Source organism: Schistocerca piceifrons, chromosome 8, assembly GCF_021461385.2.
Source record: "Schistocerca piceifrons isolate TAMUIC-IGC-003096 chromosome 8, iqSchPice1.1, whole genome shotgun sequence".
In the NCBI taxonomy this organism is placed as follows: Eukaryota; Metazoa; Arthropoda; class Insecta; order Orthoptera; family Acrididae; genus Schistocerca; species Schistocerca piceifrons.
Window position 1 is genome coordinate 91097686 of NC_060145.1, and position 21164 is coordinate 91118849.

A 21164-nucleotide genomic window follows, 5' to 3' on the forward strand; every position below is an offset into this window, starting at 1 on the left:
ATTAATTTATCGAGACTGGGACATAAACATTCGAACATAACCTCACTGGCACTCTCAGCAGGAACCCTTCTCGTCATGTCACTGAAACCGATGTATAAATAACAGTTAGGCAGATGATGATGGCAACAGGCAGCCGAAACGCACTGGTTCTGATCAATATCGGATCATAAAAGTGACTGAAACTGAGAAATTGATATTTTATAAAATTCTTGTTATTGATGTTACATGACGTCGAACAAATTTCAACTCTGAATACAGCTTTCTTTTCGAAATAAACAGGTGCATTGTGTCTTCCTCTCTTCAGCTTATAATACCCCCTTCCACCCGTGTGTGTATTTTATACTATTGTTAGAAAATGAATTTGATCGTATTGTAAGAATTTTCGTTACTGTATCTGTCACGAAAGTGAAAGATGGTTAGGACCATGTGTGTGTTGCCTTGACTTTTATCTAAAAAACTCGGATTTTAGTTATATTAATGAAACGAAACAGACGCGAACACGACCACACATTCTCTATACGTGAACAGTTACACCGAAGGTGCAAAATCATAAAACTCCAGAAGAGCGCGAGTACTTCACTGAGATACTAATCATGAATAATGCAGTACGCCCTTTGTGGTATTCTTATAATAACGCACGCCAGTCATACTAGGATATTTACTTACATCTATCTTTCATTTCTTTAATAGTATCGGATAAACGCATTAATTCACAGAAATAATAGCACTCCATTTTTAAATTTTCATTCACGTTGTGCAAAGAGAGGCATGTAGTCAATTTCACAAGGTATCAACACTGAACAATTTAGAAGTGGAATAAAACTTCAGACTGAAACTTCAATCACCATAGTAGCGTGTATTATCTATTACCTCAATATTTTAGTACTGAGAATTTCTCTCACACATCAAATAAGAGAAATGGAACATAGCAGTGCTGGTATCAACACCGTACACAGTGTACAAAATAATCACGAAAAATATACCAAACATGACACAGTTGAAGATAATGGACGGCTTTAAAAGTTATTTTCAAATACTTTTCGCAGAGTTTTTAAACGGAGTGATTATTTTAAAACTGCAAGAAAAAGCGTCTTACTTTGATATTGCTAAAGTGCCCTAATTCATCTACCTTATTGTTCTGTTTTTTTTTTTTTTTTTTTTTTTTTTTTTAATCAAATTCGTTATATTACTCACAAAATATTAACAAGGCACTTTTATCACCATTCGTATTTTATTCTCTTATATGTTTATTGTTTCGATCCTAAAGTTCAGAACTGAGAATGCGGGTTATGAACCTGTCTCAGATAAGGTGACGTGTGCTAGTCGATGCTCGAACAACAATATGCAACAGAAAATCCATATACTGAAAAAAAAATTCTGACCCTTGCGCATGCAAGTCCAGTGGTTACTTTGCCTCAAGACAGTGGGACAATGAGTCGAGTAGAACGTACGAGGGCATGAGAAAAGTAATGCCTCCGAATTTTTAATGTGAAAAATTTAAAGCATTTTAAATAAAATAAATGTTATTAACCATGGACTTTGCGTGCCTCAGCGATACAGATAGCCGTACCGTAGGTGTAATCACAACGGAGGGGTATCTGTTGAGAGGTCAGACAAACGTGTGGTTCCTGAAGAGGGGCAGCAGACTTCTGAGTAGTTGCAGGAGTCACAGTCTGGATGATTGACTGATCTGGCCTTGTAACACTAAGCAAAACGGTCTTGCTGTGCTGGTACTGCGAACGGTTGAAAGCAAGGGGAAACTACAGCCGTAATTTTTTCCGAGGGCATGCAGCTTTACTGAATGGTTAAATGATGGCGTCCTCTTGCGTAAAATATTCCAGAGGTAAATCCTCCCCCATTCGGATATTCAGGTGGGGCGTACTCACGAGAAAGGAAACTGGCGTTCTACGGATCGGAGCGTGGAATGTCAGTCCCTTAATCGGGCAGGTAGGTTAGATAATTTTAAAAAGAGAGACGGATATGTTAAAGTTAGATGTAGTGGGAATTAGTGAAGTTCAGTGGCAGGCGGAACAAGACTTTTGGTCAGGTGAATACAGGGTTATAAATACAAAATCAAATAGGGGTAATACAGGAGTAGGTTTAATAACGAATAAAAAAAATAGGAATGCAGGTTAGCTACTACAAACAGCATAGTGAACGCATTATTGTGGCCAAGATAGATACGAAGCCCACGCCTACCACAGTAGTACAAGTTTACATGCCAACTAGTTCCGCAGATGACAAAGAGATTGATGAAATGTATGATGAGATAAAAGAAATTATTCAGATAGTGAAGGGAGACGAAAATCTAATAGTCATGGATGACTGGAATTCGATAGTAGGAAAAGGACGAGAAGGAAACGTAGTAGGTGAATATGGAATGGGAGTAAGGTATGAAAGAGGAAGCTTCCTGGTAGAATTTTGCACAGAGCATAACTTAATCATAGCTGACACTTGGTTCAAGAATCATAAAAGAAGGTTGTATATATGGAGGAAGCCGGGAGATACTAGAAGGTATCAGATAGATTATATAATGGTAAGACAGAGATTCAGGAACCAGGTTTTAAATTGTAAGACATTTCCAGGGACAGATGTGGATTCTGACCACAATCTATTGGTTATGAACTGTAGATTCAGTGGCAGGCGGAAGAAATTGAAAAAAGCTAGGAATTTGAGGAGATGAGACCTGGATAAACTAACAGAACCAGAGGTTGTAGAGAGTTTCAGAAAGAGCATTAGGGAACGATTGACAAGAATGGGGGAAAGAAATACAGTAGAAGCAGAATAGGTAGCTTTGAGAGATGAAATAGTGAAGGCAGTAGAGGATCAAGTTGGTAAAAAGACGAAGGCTAATAGAAATCCTTGGGTAACAGAAGAGATATTAAATTTAATTTATGAAAGGATAAAGTGCAAAACGCAGTAAATGAAGCAGGCAAAAAGGAATACAAACGTCTCAAAAATGAGTTCGACAGGAAGAGCAGAATAGCTAAGCAGGGATGGCTAGAGGACAAATGTAAGGATGTAGAGTCTTATCTCACTAGGGGTAAGATAGGTACTGCCTACAGGAAAATTAAAGAGTCCTTTGGAGAAAAGAGAACCACTTGTATGAATATCAAGAGCTCAGATGGAAACCCAGTTCTAAGCAAAGAAGGGAAAGCAGAGAGGTGGAAGGAGTATATAGAGGGTCTATGCAAGGGCGATGCACTTGAGGATAATATTATGGAAATGGAAGAGGATGTAGATGAAGATGAAACAGGAGATACGATACTGCGTGAAGAGTTTGGCAGAGCACTGAAAGACTTAAGTCGAAACAAGGGGAGTAACTACATTCCATTAAAACTACTGATAGCCTTGGAAGAGCCAGACCTGACAAAACTCTACCACCTGGTGAGCAAGATATATGAGACAGGCGAAATACCCTCAGACTGCAAGAAGAATATAATAATTCCAATCCCAAAGAAAGCAGCTGTTGACAAATGTGGAAATTACCGAACTATCGGTTTAACAAGCCACAGCTGCAAAATACTAACACGAATTCTTTACAGACGAATGGAAAAACTGGTAGAATCCGACCTCGGGGAAGATCAGTTTGGATTCCGTAGAAATGTTGGAACACGAGAGGCGATACCGACCCTACGACTTATCTTAGAAAATAGATTAAGGAAAGGCAAACCTACGTTTCTAGCATTTGTGGACTTAGAGAAAGCTTTTAATAACGTTGACTGGAATACTCTCTTTAAAATTCTGAAGGTGGCAGGGGTAAAATACGGGGAGCGAAAGGCTATTTACAATTTGTACAGGAATCAGATAGCAATTATAAGAGTCGAGGGGCATGAAAGGAAGCAGTGGTTGGGAAGGGAGTGAGACAGGGTTGTAGCCTACCCTCGATGTAATTCAATCTGTATATTGAGCAATCAGTAAAGGAAACAAAAGAAAAATTAGGAGTAGGTATTAAAATCCATGGAGAAGAAATAAAAACTTTGAGGTTCGCTTATGACATTGTAATTTTGTCAGAGACAGCAAAGGACTTGGAAGAGCAGCTGAACGGAATTTACAGTGTCTTGAAAGGAGGATGTAGGATGAACATCAACAAAAGCAAAACGAGGACAATGGAATGTAGTCGAATTAAATCGGGTGATGCTGAGGGAATTAGATTAGGCAATGAGACGCTTAAAGTAGTAAATGAGTTTTGCTATTTGGGGTTCAAAATAGGTGTTGATGGTCGAAGTATAGAGGTTATAAAATGCAGGCTGGCAATGACAAGGAAATCGTTTCTGAAGAAGAGAAATTTGTTAACACCGAGTATAGATTTACTTGTCAGGAAGTCATTTCTGAAAATATTTGTATGGAGTGTAGCCATTTATGGATGTGAAACGTGGACGGTAAACAGTTTAGACAAGAAGAGAATAGAAGCTTTCAAAGTGTGATGCTACAGAAGAACGCTGAAGATTAGATGGGTAGATTACATAGCTAATGAGGAGGTACTGAATAGAATCGGGGAGAAGAGAAGTTTGTGGCACAACTTGACTAGAAGAAGGGATCGGTTGGTATGACATATTCTGAGTCATCAAGGGATCAGCAATTTAGTATTGGAGGGCAGCGTGGAGGGTAAAAATCGTAGAGGGAGACGAAGAGATTAATACACTAAACAGATTCAGAAGGATGTAGATCGCAGTAGGTACTGGGAGATGAAGAAGCTTGCACAGGATAGAGTAGCATGGAGAGCTGCATCAAACCAGCTTCTGGACTGAAGACCACAACAACAACAGCGTACCACATTTTTGTACTTCATGTGCGCATATTCACTTCTCAGCACAGCATCCTGGCAACCAACACATTTCTTTCAACGAGAGCCCAGTTGCTTGATACCGTTACCGAAGGATGTTTTGCTTTGTTCACGGAGCCACAACCTCATCTCTCCTTACACCTCTTCATCGTTGTCAGGGTGATGTCCTCGAAGGTGTTCTTCAAGTTTTAGAAATTTTAACCATATGGTCCTTTCAACTACACTCCTGGAAATTGAAATAAGAACACCGTGAATTCATTGTCCCAGGAAGGGGAAACTTTATTGACACATTCCTGGGGTCAGATACATCACATGATCACACTGACAGAACCACAGGCACATAGACACAGGCAACAGAGCGTGCACAATGTCGGCACTAGTACAGTGTATATCCACCTTTCGCAGCAATGCAGGCTGCTATTCTCCCATGGAGACGATCGTAGAGATGCTGGATGTAGTCCTGTGGAACGGCTTGCCATGCCATTTCCACCTGGCGCCTCAGTTGGACCAGCGTTCGTGCTGGACGTGCAGACCGCGTGAGACGACGCTTCATCCAGTCCCAAACATGCTCAATGGGGGACAGATCCGGAGATCTTGCTGGCCAGGGTAGTTGACTTACACCTTATAGAGCACGTTGGGTGGCACGGGATACATGCGGACGTGCATTGTCCTGTTGGAACAGCAAGTTCCCTTGCCGGTCTAGGAATGGTAGAACGATGGGTTCGATGACGGTTTGGATGTACCGTGCACTATTCAGTGTCCCCTCGACGATCACCAATGGTGTACGGCCAGTGTAGGAGATCGCTCCCCACACCATGATGCCGGGTGTTGGCCCTGTGTGCCTCGGTCGTATGCAGTCCTGATTGTGGCGCTCACCTGCACGGCGCCAAACACGCATACGACCATCATTGGCACCAAGGCAGAAGCGACTCTCATCGCTGAAGACGACACGTCTCCATTCGTCCCTCCATTCACGCCTGTCGCGACACCACTGGAGGCGGGCTGCACGATGTTGGGGCGTGAGCGGAAGACGGCCTAATGGTGTGCGGGACCGTAGCCCAGCTTCATAGAGACGGTTGCGAATGGTCCTCGCCGATACCCCAGGAGCAGCAGTGTCCCTAATTTGCTGGGAAGTGGCGGTGCGGTCCCCTACGGCACTGCGTGGGATCCTACGGTCTTGGCGTGCATCCGTGCGTCGCTGCGGTCCGGTCCCAGGTCGACGGGCACGTGCACCTTCCGCCGACCACTGGCGACAACATCGATGTACTGTGGAGACCTCACGCCCCACGTATTGAGCAATTCGGCGGTACGTCCACCCGGCCTCCCGCATGCCCACTACACGCCCTCGCTCAAAGTCCGTCAACTGAACATACGGTTCACGTCCACGCTGTCGCGGCATGCTACCAGTGTTAAAGACTGCGATGGAGCTCCGTATGCCACGGCAAACTGGCTGACACTGACGGCGGCGGTGCACAAATGCTGCGCAGCTAGCGCCATTCGACGGCCAACACCGCGGTTCCTGGTGTGTCCGCTGTGCCGTGCGTGTGATCATTGCTTGTACAGCCCTCTCGCAGTGTCCGGAGCAAGTATGGTGGGTCTAACACACCGGTGTCAATGTGTTCTTTTTTCCATTTCCAGGAGTGGAGTATGGGTAAGTAATCTTAGGATACAATTCTATCCACCACACACGGATCACCGTCTCCTTCAGCACGGCAATGCCTGGCCACTCACGAGGGCTGCGACGTCTGCAACAATCCGACGCTTTGGGGTTAGTGTCACCGACCATCCTTCATGCGGTTTTCATGTCCCAAGTAAGAAACTGACGACGCTTGTGGGAAATGTGTTAACCAACCACTACTTCAAGGTTAGCGTTGGACAAAAACAGAGCAAGTCATTTACCTTGAAAAATGGGCTCCTCCAAGGGTCCGTCCTAGAATCCCTATTTCTCAATCTGTACAACAGTAACATGCCAAACTCTGCTAGTGAAACATTTTGCTTGCCGAAAACCTTGCCATAGCCGTACAAACCACCACACTTGAGTAAGGAGAAGCTATGTTATCTAGAGACTTAGAAACTCTCAACACATACTACAAAGCTTGGAGACTCCAGCCAAATGCAGCAAAGACGGAAGTCTGAGCATTCCATCTAAACAGCAGAATTGCAAACCGGCAGTTGGATGTACCTTCTGCCAGCAAAAGGTTAGATACAGTTTTCCAGCCTAAATACCTCGGTGTCACACTAGATCAGTCTCAGACGTATAAAAAAACGTTGGAAATGTTATATTGCTAGAGAAGGCCGAAATGCACGCTATAAGCTCACGCAGGATGGCGTGAGGTCTGAAACAGGATACGTAATGAATGCTATAAAGAAAAGTACGTAGCTTCTGGAATACTTAACTTTAATCCATCATTTGTATACATCGTTCTTGATGAGACATGCTTCATACGATAACTATCAATTGCTATGGCGCCTTACTAGGTCGTAGCCATTGACTTAGCTGAAGGCTATTCTATCTTCTCTGCAAATAAACGAGGCTTCGTCAGTGTTGCGTCGCTAGCTAAGTCGTCCGTACAACTGGGGCGAGTGCTAGTAAGTCTCTCGAGACCTGCCGTGTGGTGGCGCTCGGTCTGCGATCACTGACAGTGGCGACACGCGGGTCCGACATGTACTAATGGACCGCGGCCGATTTAAAGCTACCACCTAGCAAGTGTGGTGTCTGGCGGTGACACCACAGGAAAAAACAAGCCAAAAACTAAAGACCCGACACAACATTGTAAACAAACTACCTGGTACAACATGGGGTACCGGCGCATCGACTCTACGTACTGCAGTACTTACGCTGGTGTAACCACTTGCCGAATACTGTGCTCCAGTGTGGCAACATAGTGGCCACATGAGGAAGCTGGATGTACACCTGAACGAGTCAATGAGGATTATCAAGTGCACATTAAAATCCACCCCCTGGCTGTACACTATCAGCAACACCCCACCACCTGAAATACGACGCCAAGAAGCAATCAATCGAGAATGAAGGAAACTACACCACCCTGACTACCACAAAAACCGCCCAGTTCATACAGTCTTAAACAACCCTCCCCCAGACCGCTTAAAATCTCGCAGTCCACTGTGGCATAATGGAAGGAACGATAAGAAGTTCGACATCAGAGAAGAGTGCGCAGGAGGTGGAATGCTACAACAATAGCACATCAGGGAGTCCAAGACCCAGCTGCAAGCCTACCAGGATTTCATCTGCAGAAAAGTGAGTGGACAAGGCTGAACAGAATAAGAACTGGCCACGCCAGGTGCAACGCTATGATGCACAAGTGGGGACTCTGAGATTCTCCAGCCTGTTATTGTGGGGCCCAATAACAAAGTGTTCAACATATTGTTAAAGACTGTCCTCAGGGGAAGTATCCTGGACCATATAATGACTTTATTAATGCTACTCCCTCTGCTGTTAGTTGGCTTCAATTGTTAGATATTGAACTATGATTAAATGTATCTGTCTTTTTTTCTTTTAACTTGCAATTACATCAGTTAAAGTAGTAAGTAATTTGAAAGTAGTAATTTTCATAATTTAAAAATGTGTATAAAATTTGTGCCAAAAGTAAAACTAAACTATATGTAAATATTTAACTAGATATATATGTAAAATTAAACTTTATGTACCTGTCAATGTTTGCTGTTGTTGCCATAAGATAAATAAATAAATAAACTTTCAATTAATACATACAGGATAGAATTCGAAACTCGATTACAGTACATTGTTTCTCACGCAATGGCACAGTTGCGTTACACACCGCTATATTACGCGCTAAAATTCGGGGTCCTCTGGTGGCAGAGGGATGAAAGCACACAGAAACGAAGAATAAAGGTGCAGAATGTTAACAGTTTTTGTTTTACTTAAAAAGCTTCAAGAGTTTTCACATAAATTTTTAATGTCAAAAGTTTAAAGCATTTTAAATAAAATCTGTCGATAGACGTTACAGCCTGTCTGCTCACAGTACAACTTCTAATGGCTGATATCTAGCAGCCGACTGAATGTACTGTTCGTCGATCACGACACTCCTGATTCGGTGTGTCTGGCTTAGCAAGTATTCACTCCTGTTCTCCGCCTTTTACTTTTGGACTCATATTCGTACCTAATAGAGAGGTATTTTTCCCATGATTTTCCTTCACTAGCATTACAAAATTTATGTTTCAGACGAACAAAAATATTATTAAGTATATGTGTATAAGATCATGTGACAAATGAGCTAGTACTACAATCGCAGAAGCCTCCCATAACCGTCAGAATTCATCGAATTCCCCAATCTTCGTTCTAGCTTCAATGTCTGAATGAGGTAGATGTATTACTCTTCTCCAATTAGTTGACAATTTCCTTGTGTGTCATTCCAGAATAGCCTTTGGCACAGAGAAATTCAACTCTTCTGTAATTCCGTGGAGCTCAATAGCTTGGTAAAAATCCTATTGGACAACATTTCGACGACTTGCGCGTCCTTAACCTACACTATGTGATCAAAAGTAACCGGACACCCCAAAAATATACATTTTCATATTAGGTGCATTGTGCTGCCACCTACTGCCAGGTACTCCATGTCAGTGACCTCAGTAATCATTAGACAATGTGAGAAAGCGGAATGGGGCGCTCCGCGGAACTCACGGACTTGGAACGTGGTCAGGTGGTTGGGTGTCACTTGTGTCACACGTCTGTAAGCGAGATTTCCACACTCATAAACATATCCAGGTCCACTGCTTCCGATGTGATAGTCAAGTAGAAACGTGAAGGGACACGCACAGCACAAAAGCTTACAGGTCGACCTCGTCTGTTGACTGACAGAGACTGCCGACAGTTGAAGAGGGTCGCAAAGTGTAATAGGCAGACATCTATCCAGACCATCACACAGGAATTCCAAACTGCATCAGGATCCACTGTAAGTACTATGACAGTTAGGCGGGAGGTGAGAAAACTTGGATTTCATGGTCGAGCGGCTGCTCATAAGCCACACGTCACGCCAGTGCATGCCAAACGACGTCTCACTTGGTGGAAGGAGCGTAAACATTGGATGATTGAACAGTGGAAGAACGTTGTGTGGAGTGACGAATCACGGTACACAATGTGGCGATCCGATGGCAGGGTGTGAATGTGGTGAATTCGCCGTGAACGTCATCCTCCAGCGTGTGTAGTGCCAACAGTGAAATTCGGAGGCGGTGGTGTTATGGTGTGGTCATGTTTTTGATGGAGGAGGCTTGCACCCTTTGTTGTTTTGCGTGGCACTATCACAGCACAGGCCTACGTTCATGTTTTAACCACCTTCTTGTTTCCCACTGTTGAAGAACAACTCGGGAATGGCGATTACATCTTTCAACAGGATCATGAGTCTGCTCACAATGCACGGCCTGTGTCGGAGTGTTTACACGATAATAACATCCCTGTAATGGACTGGCCTGCGCAGACCTGAATCCTATAGAACACCTTTGGGATGTTCTGAAACGCCGACGTCGTGCCAGGCCCCATCGAACGACATCGATACCTCTCCTCAGTGCAGCACTCCGTGAAGAATGGGCTGCCATCCCCCAAGAAACCTTCCTGCGTCTGACTGGACGTATGCCTGCGAGAGTGGAAGCTGTCATCAAGGCTAAAGGGGGCTAACAACATATTTAATTCCATCTTTACCGATGCTATGAACTTGTAAGTCATTTTGAGCCAGGTGTCCGGATACTTTTGATCACATAGTGTACCACAGCAGTCCTACCATGGAAATAGACAACTTAACGTGAATTCTAACACACTTGTCGGTCTCGTCGAATTTTCACATCATTGGCAGTTGAAGGCTAGGTTAAAGACACACTGAAATGTTTCCGTGACACGATCATATTTTGAATCCGCGACCTTTCAGTTTACCACTGAACCACCAGGCATGATTGCTGATAAATTATTTCATGTACATCTAAGAGTAATAATTCATTTTCGAGTCACAGGATTCATATTTCTAGTTTCCCGAGGACGCTCCATGGATTTGTTAGAGTTTTAGGAGAGGTGAGCTGACCAGTTCCCTCATGTGCTGTAAAATCTCAGTATACTTCAACAGTGCCATTACATTAGTAGAGGGAGCCTAGGTGTAGCTGCCATAGCTGGTATTCCTTTCATGTTGCAGATACGCTGTGTCCACCGGGGCAGACTTTCCAGAGCGGCTGTGACATTTGCCACTGTGCGGACGATGGGAGCACCATCTGGTGTACCAACGATGGCTGTTCTGGGTAAGCTTCCGCGCCGACTCCTTCCTATATTTCTAAGGATATTTATGGTCTGATGTTTCATCGAGGCAACCGGTTTCTATAGAGGAGTTTTAACTCACATGTAGGTACACATAGGAAGCTGATTGTGTGCCCAGTATCTAGGTTCTTGTTGCTAATTTAATAAACTCTGATTATTACTCATTTCAATTCATTTGGATAATAATTAGTATGTAGACGGCTTATATTAAGTAATTCAGAAAGAAAAATTACGTAGATGTAATCAGTGTTTATATAACAAGCATTTCAGCTCTAACAGTTTCAGTTGCCACTCATAACCATTGTTACAAAACCTTTGTCACTACAGTCATTGTCACTCTCGTTTGTTCCCCTTGAAAACCATAAGAAGCTAGGTAAAACATTGTAAATTACATTTACTGTTTTTTCTTCATTCACACGTTACTCTTGAGCCACTTTAAATCTAATGGCTGATATCTTAATGATTCATTATTACCATCTGCGAACTACTATTTAACGTTCCTCTTCTCATCAAGTTTCCCCAGTGTCACTTAATGTCTACCTAAATCTCACATTTCACATTACAGTTGCAGTTGGCATTCATGACTGTTGTTTCAATATCATTCTGACTGTGGGCAGTGTCACTATGGATTGTTCCCCGTGAAAACCACTAGATGATATTCTCCTCATCACGTATGCGGTGTTACTTAACGTCTACCTGAAACTCACATATAATATTCATTAATATTCCACATAACACCGATCCTCAAAAGTTTGGCAGCCTGCACTGATGGGTCATCTGAGAACCGAGATCTACGAAGTACTCGATTACAAAGACTTCTTGGTGTTCTTGAGAATCGATTTCCGTTCTCGCTTCTCAATTCTCGAATCTCGGTTCTCTGTTCTCCGTTGCCACTCCTCAGTTTTCGCTCCACAGTGCTCCCTCCGCAGGCCTCAAATACGAATTCGTTTCTGTTAATCGAAACGAGACCAACGTTCTCGGTTTCCGGATTTGTACATGACTCAATTTGGTGTCTTCTGCTCCTTACCGTAGTAATTCGGCACTGATTCGCTTTTTTTACGAGGTAGAACATTGAATTGGAAGTGGCGTCAAAGATTACACGTGGAACACATTATATTTGTGATAAAAACAGAATTGCACTACGAAGTGTTTCATTAAATGTTATAAATGATTATGAAAAAAGCAGGGGACAAAGTATTTTGAAAACGGATGCTGGTGAATTAAATTAAGTGGTCTTAGGACTAACGGGATGAAAAGCGGCAACCATTTTTGAGCGATCCCTGAAAATACGAGTAAATGCTGCCTAGGAACATCATAGCGATCAAGTCACTGAGTCCATGAACGGCTGAAAATAGTCTCCAAGAAGCCGAGCATAACCATTTCACTATAAGTCCATCCTTGAGCAGATGTTCAATTTTTTTTTTAATTTTATCCATATTTTGCAGCTTCAAACGTAACTGTATTCAATACACTGGAAGTATGAATTAAAAAACGCCTTCAGTCATAACTTTTCGTGCTTTAGTAAATACACGATGCATTTCAGACCCTGTGGGTCCATCGTCAGGTGTAATTTGTCTTAATACTTGTTTCATTTGTTTTCTTGAATGAGGTGAAATGCATATTCCCGTCACGAAAAGGTTTAACGTTAGGTTATTAATTTCGTAAGTCGAACTTTGAAGGTATGTGCAAAATAGTGGAACAGATGAACAGTGTAAACTTACCACATAATTCAAGAAAAAGCGTTTTTAACGTTTTAGCACCATCAAACATGCTTTTCTCCGTCGTTTTCGTACATGTCACTTCAGTCGAGAGGCACATTTGCACACACATGTTTCTAAACACTTCACAGATATTTTGTACATGTTGTTGTCAAAGATGAATTTATTGAATTTATTCGTAGTGCTCATTCTGTTGGTAAACTTTCCTATTAAATGTAAAGTAATTGTCAGATGATATTAGCTGTGACATGTCCTGGATTTCTGGTATTTCAGCAATTGACAGTTTTTTATGTTTCATTAAGTTTTCAAAGATTATGTTTATTGTTTCTTGAGTTGGTCCATTTGTAAATAGGTTAGTTACATCAAAAGAGTCAAACCTGGCACCTGCAGGAACATTTATATCCTTTATTTTAGTTGGTAATTCATTTGTATTCTTAACCAAGTATGATTTTTCAAAAGTATAGCAGTGTTTCAGAATTCCACTCAGCAATTGGGGCTCTTTGGAGGCAGGTGTATTTTTAGAATTAACAATGTATCTCAATGGAACATGGATTTTATGGGTCTTAGGTTGAGCTCTTAGTCTTGGGGCTGTGGGGTTCATTAAAATGCATGTTTTTGCTTGTTTTTCTGTGAAGAGGAAATTGCATTTATTGACCATTTTTCTGATTTCGTTTTGGAATTTTATCGTTGGATCTTGTTTGAGCTCTGTTATGTTATTTTAGTGATGTATTCATCTTTGTTCAGAGTTACTATAGAACTGTTTTTGTCAGTTTTCAGAATCATGGCATTGTTACGATTGAGTTTCATGGTTATGCTATTTACCATCTTTGTCGCTTTATAAACTGCTTTGGCGGTTTCATTATACTCATTTACGCTTTTCTGGCTAATTTTATTTATATTGTTTGCTAAGACAGTTCAGTGTTATTTAGGTCAGCTAAATCAGCTGCGTTTTTAGTGTGTATGATGAGGTTTTGGAGGTTATTGTCACTTAATCTGGGTTTTACACTGTTTGTTAGCCGTTTCCTGAGTAGATGGTGTTCTTTTTCACTGAAGGCGATGCCAGTTTGGTTAATGACTCTTTCATAAACCTGTGTTTGTTTGATGGTTGGTTGTTCTGTTGCTGATGCAGTTTTAGTTGCAAGGCTTCTAGTTTCTTTTGGTATCTGTATGTGATTTCAGTTGGCATTTTGCTTACAATACTTTCAACATATTCTTCAGCAGCTTTTAGTTCTAATGGGTGTAATGTATTAGTTAATGAACCCCACAGCCCCAAGACTAACAGCTCAACCTAAGACCCATAAACTCCATGTTCCAAAGAGGACCATTGTTAATTTTAAAAATACACCTGCCTCCAAGGTCTCAAAATTACTGAATGAAATTCTGAAACAGTCCTTTATGTTTGATAAATCATACTCAGTTAGGAACACAAATGAATTAGCAACTAAAGTAAAGGATATAAATAATCCTGCAGGTGCCAGGTTTGACTCTTTTGATGTAACTAACCTATTTACAAAAGTACCAACTCAAGAAACAATAAATATAATCTTTGAAAACTTAATAAAACATAAAAAAACTGTCAATTGCTGAAATATCAGAAGTCAAGGACATGTTACAGCTAATAGTGTCTCTCAATTACTTTACATTTAATGGGAAAGTTTACCAACAGAATGAGGGTCTTGCCATGGGCAGTAGCATATCAAGTTTTTTGACAGACATATTTCTCAATCATCTGGAAAGTAAGTTCTTTAATGAAGACACTAGACTCAAAAGTAAAATAACATAATACTGGAGATATGTTGACGACACCTTGCTGCTATTTGATGGAACAAAAGATGAGGTCAAAGAACTACTAGCAGTATTCAGTTCTTTCCACAAAACATAAAATTCACAATAGAACACCAGGACCACAAAAGCATAAATTTGCTGGATCTTAAAATCACCAACCACCAAGAAAAACACAAGTTCAGCATACACAGAAAACGCACATGCACAGACATAACACAGTACAACTCATCATACCATCCCACCACTCAGAAACATGCTTCATTTAGGTCCATGCTACACAGAGTACACTCGCTTGATTGAGAAGGAAACACCATCGAGACTGAGATAGACACAATAAAGAGCATTGTCATGAGTAGTGGCTATACAGAAAAAATAATTGACAATTTAAGCAGACAAATACACAAAAGTAGGACAACGAATGGCCACACTGTGAAAGAAGGGAAAATATTCACTAACATCCCATACCTGGGCCTCATTATACAAAAAAACACTAACCTTTTCAGAAAAACAAATGTAACAGTTGCATTCTCAATTAATAATAATTTGGGGAACTCGCTCATCTATAACATAAAACCAAATACGGAAACATACGACAGCAGCGGAGTGTACATGCCCCAACTGTCCTGCCTACTATGTAGGGAAAACAGGCAGAAACTTCAAAATCAGATTTCAAGAACACATAAATGCTTCCAGGCTCAACCATTTCGAAAAATCAGTCATTGCACAGCAAATTTTGGAAACGAAACATGTCATCAACAGTCTTGAAAACAGTTTAGTATTACTACTTAACTACGACCCTAAATCTGTTAGAACAACTGGAGAGATACTTCCACAAAATCAAAAAATCCGAATCTATGTTAAATAAACAAACAGATTTCGCAAGCTACAGTTATTTCATTAATTTTAAAGACCTATTCTAAAGTTATTTCCTGCATGTGTCAATTGTTTACTAGTTATATCTTTAGCACTACGAATAAATTCAATAAATTCATCTTTGACAACAACATGTACAAAATATCTGTGAAGTGTTTAGAAACATGTGTGTGCAAATGTGCCTCTTGACTGAAGTGCACTTTCGAAAACGACGGAGAAAAGCATGTTTGATGGTGCTAAAACGGTAATAACGCTTTCCTTGGATTATGTGGTAAGTTTACACTGTTCATCTGTTCCACTATTTTGCACATACCTTCAAAGTTCGACTTACGAAATTAATAACCTAACATTAAACCTTTCCGTGACAGGAGTACGCATTTTACCTCATTCAAGAGAAGAAATAAAACATGTATTAAGACAAATTACACCTGATGATGGACCCACAGTGTCCGAAATGCATTGTGAATTTAAAAAGCACGAAAAGTTGTGACTGAAGGCGTTTTTTAATTCAGTTTCTTAGTGTTACCGGCTCGCGACCCGGCTATTTGCCACAAAAAACTGCCATTGGCAACGCACACAGTTGGCGTCAGCTGCTGTTCCTGGCTGCACACAGTAGAGTGTTGGAGTCACATTCTGAACTTAACAAATCTAATATTATTTGCTCAATAAATATCTTTTAAAACACTTTGGAACAAAACTTTTGGCCTGTGTACTTATTCCCGTAGGTACTAAGGAATGAAGAGATACGCCTGAAATCCTCTGACGGTACAGATACTGTGATAGGGAATGGCTGAGTAGGCAGTTCAGTCAATGAGGAAAGGACATTTCTAAAAAGGGCAGTCACAAAAGCTGGAAAGAAAAAAAGTAGGTACAAAGAAGGTAGCTGAGGAAAAACCATGGGTAACACAATAAATATTTTAATCGGCCGATGAAAGGAGATACAAAAATGTTCACGGAAATTCAGGAATACAGAAAAACAAGTCGCTTATGAATGAAATAAATACGAAGTGCAATGAAGTTAAGGCGCAGTAGCTGCTTGAAAAATGTGAAGAAATCAAAAAAGAAATAATTGTTGGAAGGACTGACTCAGCATACAAAAAAGTCAACAAAACTTTCGATGAAATTAATAGCAAGAGTACAGTCGGAATTCCATTCTTAAATGCAGACGAGAGAGGTGATGAGTGGAAACAGTACACTGAGGGCCTCTAACTGGAGGAAGACTTGTCTGAGGACGTGATAGAAGAGAAATAGGAGTCGATGTAGGAGAGACAGGATATCCAGTATTAGAATCAGAATTTAAAAGCGCTTTGGAAGATCGAATAAGGCAAAAGGGATAGCTAACATTCTATAAGAATTTCTAAAATCATTGTGGAAGTGGCAACAAAACGAGTATTCAGGTTGGTGTGCAGAATTTATGAGTCTGACAACATGCTATCGGACTTTCGGAAAAATATCAGCCACACAATTCCGAAGACTGCAAGAGCCGACAAATGCGAGAATTATCGCACAATCAGCTTAACAGCTTATGCATCCAAGTGTCTGACAATAACAATATACAGAAGCATGGAAAAGAAATTGGAGTATGTGTTAGATGACGATCAGTTTGGCTTTAGAAAAGGTAAAGGCACGAGAGAGGCAATTCTGACGATGTGCTTGATAATGGAAGCAAGACCGAAGAAAAATCAAAACACGATCATAGGATCTGTCGATCTGGAAAAAGCGTTCGACAATGTAAAATGGTGCGAGATGTTCGAAATTCTGAGAAAAATAGGGGTAAGCTATAGAAAGAGATGCGTAATATACAATATGTACAAGAGCCAAGAGGGAATAATAAGAATGGACGACGAAGAACGAAGTGTTCGGATTTAGAAGGGTGTAAGACAGGGATGTAACCTTTCGCCCCTACTGTTCAATCTGTACATCGAAAAATCAATGATAGAAGTAAAAGAAAGGTTCAGGAGTGGAACTGAAATTCAAGGTGAAAGTATATCAATGATACGATTCGCTGGTGACATTGCTATCCTGAGTGAAAGTGAAGAAGAATTACGTGATCTGCTTAATGGAATGAACAATCTAATGAGTATAGAATATGGATTGAGAGTAAATGGAAGCAAGACGAAAGTAACGAAAAGTAGCAGAAATGAGAACAGCGAGAAACTTAACATCACGAATGGTGATCAAGATGTAGATGAAGGAATTCTGTCACCTAAGCAGCAAAACAACCCATAACGGACGGAGCAAGGAGAACATAATAGCAGACTAGTACTGGAAAATACCTCGTTCCAAGCCGAGAGAAGTCTGCCTGTATCTAACAGAGGCCTAAATTTGAAGACGAAATTTTTGAGAATGTACGTTTGTAGCAACATGTTGTATGGTACTGAGGCATCGACTGTAGGAAAACCAGAACAGGATTGAAGAATTTGAGATGAGATGCTACAGAAGAGTGTTGAAAATTATGTGGATTGTCAAGGTAATGAGTGAGGAGGTTTTCCAGAGAATCAGAAAGGAAAGAGACATGTGGAAAACACTGATCACTGACAAGAAGAAGGCACAGGATGGTAGGACATATTTTTAGAGATTTAAAACTTGGATATAAGTTGTAGAGGAAAACAGAAATTGGAGTACATCCACCGAGTAACTGAGGACGTACGTTGAGAATGCTACTCCGAGGTGAAGACGTTGGCACAGGAGAGGAATTCGGTGCGGCCCATATCAAGCCAGTCACAAGACTGATGACAATATAAATAAATGAATAAATAAAATAAAAAATAATACAAAAATCTAATCTGAGGTGAAGGGTTTAGCACAGGATAGGAATTCGTCGTGGACCGCTTCTATCTGGTCCTGCTGTTTATCATGGATTTAATTTTGTTTTTGCGTTTACGACCGTAGATGTTCATGGAGGACAAGAAAAATGCTATGTTTATTACGGCACAGGAGAATATTCCTCCTCGAGATGGTGTGGCTTATAAAACTTCGAAGTCGAATTAATCCGTTTGGAGTTCCTCTTGTGCTGCTAGTGTACCTGTTGACAAAACTTTATGTCTTCTTTCGATATGTGTTTGTAAACTGAGTCTCCATAATAAGTTTACTATGTGGATTGAAGGTCATGGTGATGTTGTTAAATTTTTCGCAATGGCTGACTGTACTGCATATACTAATTTTTATATGTTGTAAATTTAAGACAAATGAAACTACACATTGATCTTACCAAAAACCGAAATGCGATTTCTTCTTTTCTTTTGTGTCCCCTCTGGCTACGCAACACAGTATCCTGTCACTGGGTGTGTTCTTAATGGCGAAGATCTGTTAGAATTGGTAACAATTCACTAAAATAAAGAAATAAGAAATAAATCCTAACGGAATATATATTTCATTTAAAGCAATCACAAGCGAATGAACTTCTATCCAAAGCACAATGATAATAGGAGAGTGCATCGTGGCAGACACATAAACGCACTAGTGTTCGTATACTGCACCGCCTACCTTAGCGATAGTCTTTACGAGTGGTTCCATAATCATCGTAGCGGTATTTAGACTCGGAGAGAACTAGTTTCAAACTAAACTTCCGACAATCCCTCTGAAATCGAACTATGAATACAAAGGTTTCGTTACCAGCTGTGAAGGAGCAAATGAATTTCATATTCCACAAATGAACCTGAATTTACGTTAAACTGACCAAGCCCTGTGTTTAGTGTAGAGGACTTTCACTTAGAGAGGATATGGATCAATGCTTTCACATTGTACGAAGCACTGTAACTACCGCCTTAAAGTTACGCAACACGTGAAATTCTAATTATTGAAAATTAAATATTCTAAATCACAAATCACTCGACAGCTAAACTGCGGAGTAGCAATGCGACTGTCATACGCAGATGAAACAGATTAGCTCTGAAAGATCAACTGCACTGTCACTGAATACTGGACTCATGAGACATAGGCGTTGTCGTAACAATTTCAACTATAAACAAACACAAATATTTACAAAATATTATGGTAAGGATACTGGATGTATATCGACTTTAGGTGATTAACTTTACAAATAATTTGAATAACGCGCATGTATTCAGAAAAAGATTTTACTATACCACATGAATCGAAATCACTGACAGCGCTTCTTAACAATTCTGAGTTACCTAAAACTGTGCAAAAGTTCATTTCTTTGGTGATGGTGATGCTGTATTGCTGTCAGTGTAATTTGGTGACTGATGGTTTCTTCTTCACGTCTCAGTAGTGGTGGAAGATAATGCCACGAGCCATTTTACGCGAAGCCACCGTTACGTTTGGCTGCTGCGTGCAACATTTCCATCTAGATGAAGCCCGAAAACTTTGCACCCTGAGCTTCCAATATTTTCATGCAAATGCTGTAGCCGCAGCAAATATTGGCGGCCAAGACACTCGATGAGCACATGCAAACTTTTACCTCAGAATGTGCACAAGGGCACGTGCTTTCGTTTGCAATCTTTACAAGACTCCCTGCCAGTCCCTATTAAGTATATTTCGCTTGCTCGCCCTGTGACACTCGAGACTCAACCAGATGACGGGCAGCTACACTGAAAGGCCAAAGAAACTGGTACACCTGCCTAGTATCGTGAAGGGCCTCCTCAAGTACGCAGAAGTGCCGCAAGACCACGTGGAATGCACTCTAATGTCTGTAGTAGTGCTGGAGGGAACTGACACCATGAATCCTGCAGGGCTGTCCGTAAGTACGTAGAAGTACGAGGGGGTGGAGATCTCCTCTGAATAGCACGTTGCAAGGCATCCCAGATATGCTTAATAATGTTCATGTCTGGCGAGTTTGGTAGCCAGCAGAAGTGTTTAAACTCGGAAGATCATTCCTGGAGCCATTCGGTACCAATTCTGGACGTGTGGTGTGTCATATTGTCCTGCTAGAATTGCCCAAATCCGCCGGAATGCACAATAGACATGAATGGATGCTTACCTACGTGTTACACCTCAGAGTCGTATCTAGATGTATCAGGGGTACCATATCACTCCAACTGCACACGCACCACACTACTACAGAGCCTCCTTCAGCTTGAACGGTACCTAGCGGACATGCAGGCTTCATGGATTCATGATGTTGTCCCCATACCTGTACACGTCCATCTGCTCGATACAATTTGAAACGAGACTCGTCCGAGCAGGGGATATGTTTCCAGTCATCAAAAGTCCTGTGTCGGTGCTGATGGGCCCAGGCGAGGCGTAAAGCTAAAGGGAACACTAGTACGACGCCTTCGGCTCCGAAAAGCGCATATCGATGTTTTGTTGAGTGGTTCGCACGCTGACAGTTGTTGATGGACCAGCACTGAAATCTGCAGCAATTTGCGGAAGGGTTGCACTCCTGTCACGTTGAACGATTCTCTTCAGTCGTCGTTGGTCCCATTCTTGCAGGATCTTTTTCCGGCCGCAGCGATGTCGGAGATTTGATGTTTTACCGGATTCCTGATATTCGCGGTACACTGGTGAAATTCTCGTTCGGGATAATCCCCATTTCGTCACTACTTCGGAGATGCTGCGTCCCATCGCTCGTGCGCCGACTATAACACCACGTTCAAACACACTTAAATCTTGATAACCTGCCAATGTAGCAGCAGTAACCGATCTAACTGCGCCAGACACCTGTTGTCTTATGTAGGCGTTGCCGACCGCAGCGCCGTATTCTGCCTTTTTACATATCTCTGTATTTGAATACGCAGTCATATATGAGTTTCTTTTGCACTTG

At 41.3% G+C, this 21164-nt stretch overlaps 1 protein-coding gene across 2 annotated transcripts in view; it reads left to right on the forward strand.

Annotated features, from left to right (window-relative positions):
• LOC124711249 (dentin sialophosphoprotein-like) overlaps window positions 1-21164 on the forward strand; it is a 99024-nt gene that overhangs the window by 47614 nt on the left and 30246 nt on the right. For both annotated transcript variants that reach the window (XR_007005447.1, XM_047241219.1), the window contains exon 3: window positions 10945-11047. Coding sequence is in view for 1 of the 2 variants with exons in the window: in XM_047241219.1 (XP_047097175.1) it covers window positions 10945-11047 (103 nt within the window). In the remaining variant the exon portion in view is untranslated. The remainder of the gene's footprint in view (window positions 1-10944; window positions 11048-21164) is intronic.